Raw genomic sequence first — 1723 nt, 5'->3', positions numbered from 1 at the left:
TATGGAAAGCCCCTTTACAGCCTAATAAAATTCAAATTTTACATTTCTATGATTTCTAAGATGTGACACATGTCAGCTATAAAAATTTTCCATAAATTCTCAACAATGTCATTGATACATAGTGTAAATGCTATATTACAGTATGTTGTTTATTTACAAATACAGTATAGTATATATCTTCTAAGATTTTCAAATATGTTAAAAAATGTTTACCAAAAAAAGGTTATAAAAATTCAATGGAGTCAGAAAATTTCTTCTTTTGTTTTCTTACGTAAAATGTAAAATTACGAAAAAATTATATTTTTCTTTCCCTTCTGACTTTTGGATAATATAAAACTTCAATTTTTCAAAAAAACAAGCCAATAATGACTATAAAATCTTTAAAAAACAGAGTTTAAAAAGGTATAAAAAAGAAAATAATCTGCAGAGAGAAAAAAATTTTTATTTACATCATTACTAACAAGCTTCCCAAATGCATTTCGCCTATGGCCTCTTCAGTGGGGCTTACAGCACAAAATCTACGTTCAAACAGTCAACTCATTGAAGAGCCACTTATACAGTTAACAAAAAACTCCCAGCATGCCGCTGTTAACATTCCGGTATTTAAATTAACATTATTGTTTTGCATAATTATAGCGAAGTGTTCTTTTACCTTTCGCTTTACAATATTTTTTTCCTTAAAAATTATTTTTAATTTATTAATATTAATCTGACAATTATTACTATTACAATGTTGGAAGACAGGAGAATTACTCATTTTCAACCTTACGGCAGCCAAATGTTCCGACAGTCTGATCCTTAATCTTCGTTTTGTTTCACCGACGTAAAAACTAGGATTGTTACACGTGCATTCTATCCGATAAACAACACCTTCTTCTTCTAATATATCTTTAGCATTATTTCTGATGATCATCATATTTGATAACCTGTTATTTAAGGATGGAGCCAATCTAATTAATTTATGATTAAAGAAGTTATTATATTTTTCATAAATACCTTTTATATACGGAAATGATACATACTTTATTATTTCTTGACAACGTTTAACTTTAAACCTGTTTCTTAAAAATCTGTGGAACCAATCATTTAGTAATCTTTTTGGATATCCATTTAAGATGTATTTCTTATGTGTATCTTCAATTTCTTCTTTTCTTTTATCTATATTTGTTGTTCTAGAAAAAATCTTTGTTATTTCCATCAGGTATACATTATATTTTTGATTTAAAGGACAGTATGATCTATAATTAATTACTTTTCTCGTATTACACGGTTTTTCAAATTTACAGTATTCCAAATGATCTTCAAATCTTTTAATTGTTATATCTAAATAACTTAATTGATTATTTAATTCATGCTCNTTAATAAACAAAATTTAATTTATCTCTGCATATATTTTATAAAGCTATTGCCATATACACTGTCAAGAATATGGCAAAACATATAACAAATATGTACTGGAAGTAGAATAAGTTGAAAAATAAACTACACTGATATAAACCCAGCAAAATTTAATAAAATAAAAATGCTTTCAATCGTTTTTCAACGATCATCCTCAGTTACCAAAAATAGAATATAAAATGCATTTGAAATAAATACAAAAAATAAATATTAACGGAAAATGCCCTAGCGGACGAACTAAAGAAAAATTAACAAACAAACCAAATAAACAGCGAAAAATTAATAATTGTAAAAGGACCTCCATACAGGACAATGAGTCGGCATC

The 1723-nt window shown here is 26.7% G+C and overlaps 1 protein-coding gene across 2 annotated transcripts; it reads right to left on the bottom strand.

Annotated features, from left to right (window-relative positions):
• Positions 1-379: 379 nt before the first annotated feature.
• Positions 380-1260, bottom strand: LOC111616622. Of its 2 annotated transcripts, none has more exons than XM_023358014.1 (2): positions 1023-1260; positions 380-950 (listed from the first exon to the last, which is right to left on the bottom strand). In XM_023358014.1, the coding sequence occupies exons 1-2, from the start codon at positions 1196-1198 to the stop codon at positions 533-535; spliced, it is 594 nt and encodes a 197-aa protein (XP_023213782.1). In that variant the 5' UTR covers positions 1199-1260; the 3' UTR covers positions 380-532. The 2 variants fall into 2 exon arrangements, with proteins under 2 accessions (XP_023213782.1, XP_023213783.1); XM_023358015.1 differs by having other exon boundaries at positions 380-926.
• Positions 1261-1723: the final 463 nt, after the last annotated feature.

The sequence above is a fragment of the Centruroides sculpturatus genome, unplaced genomic scaffold (assembly GCF_000671375.1).
Source record: "Centruroides sculpturatus isolate CEXI.00-Female unplaced genomic scaffold, Cexi_2.0 scaffold3187, whole genome shotgun sequence".
Taxonomy (NCBI): domain Eukaryota; kingdom Metazoa; phylum Arthropoda; class Arachnida; order Scorpiones; family Buthidae; genus Centruroides; species Centruroides sculpturatus.
This window is presented reverse-complemented; position numbering and strand designations above follow the sequence as displayed.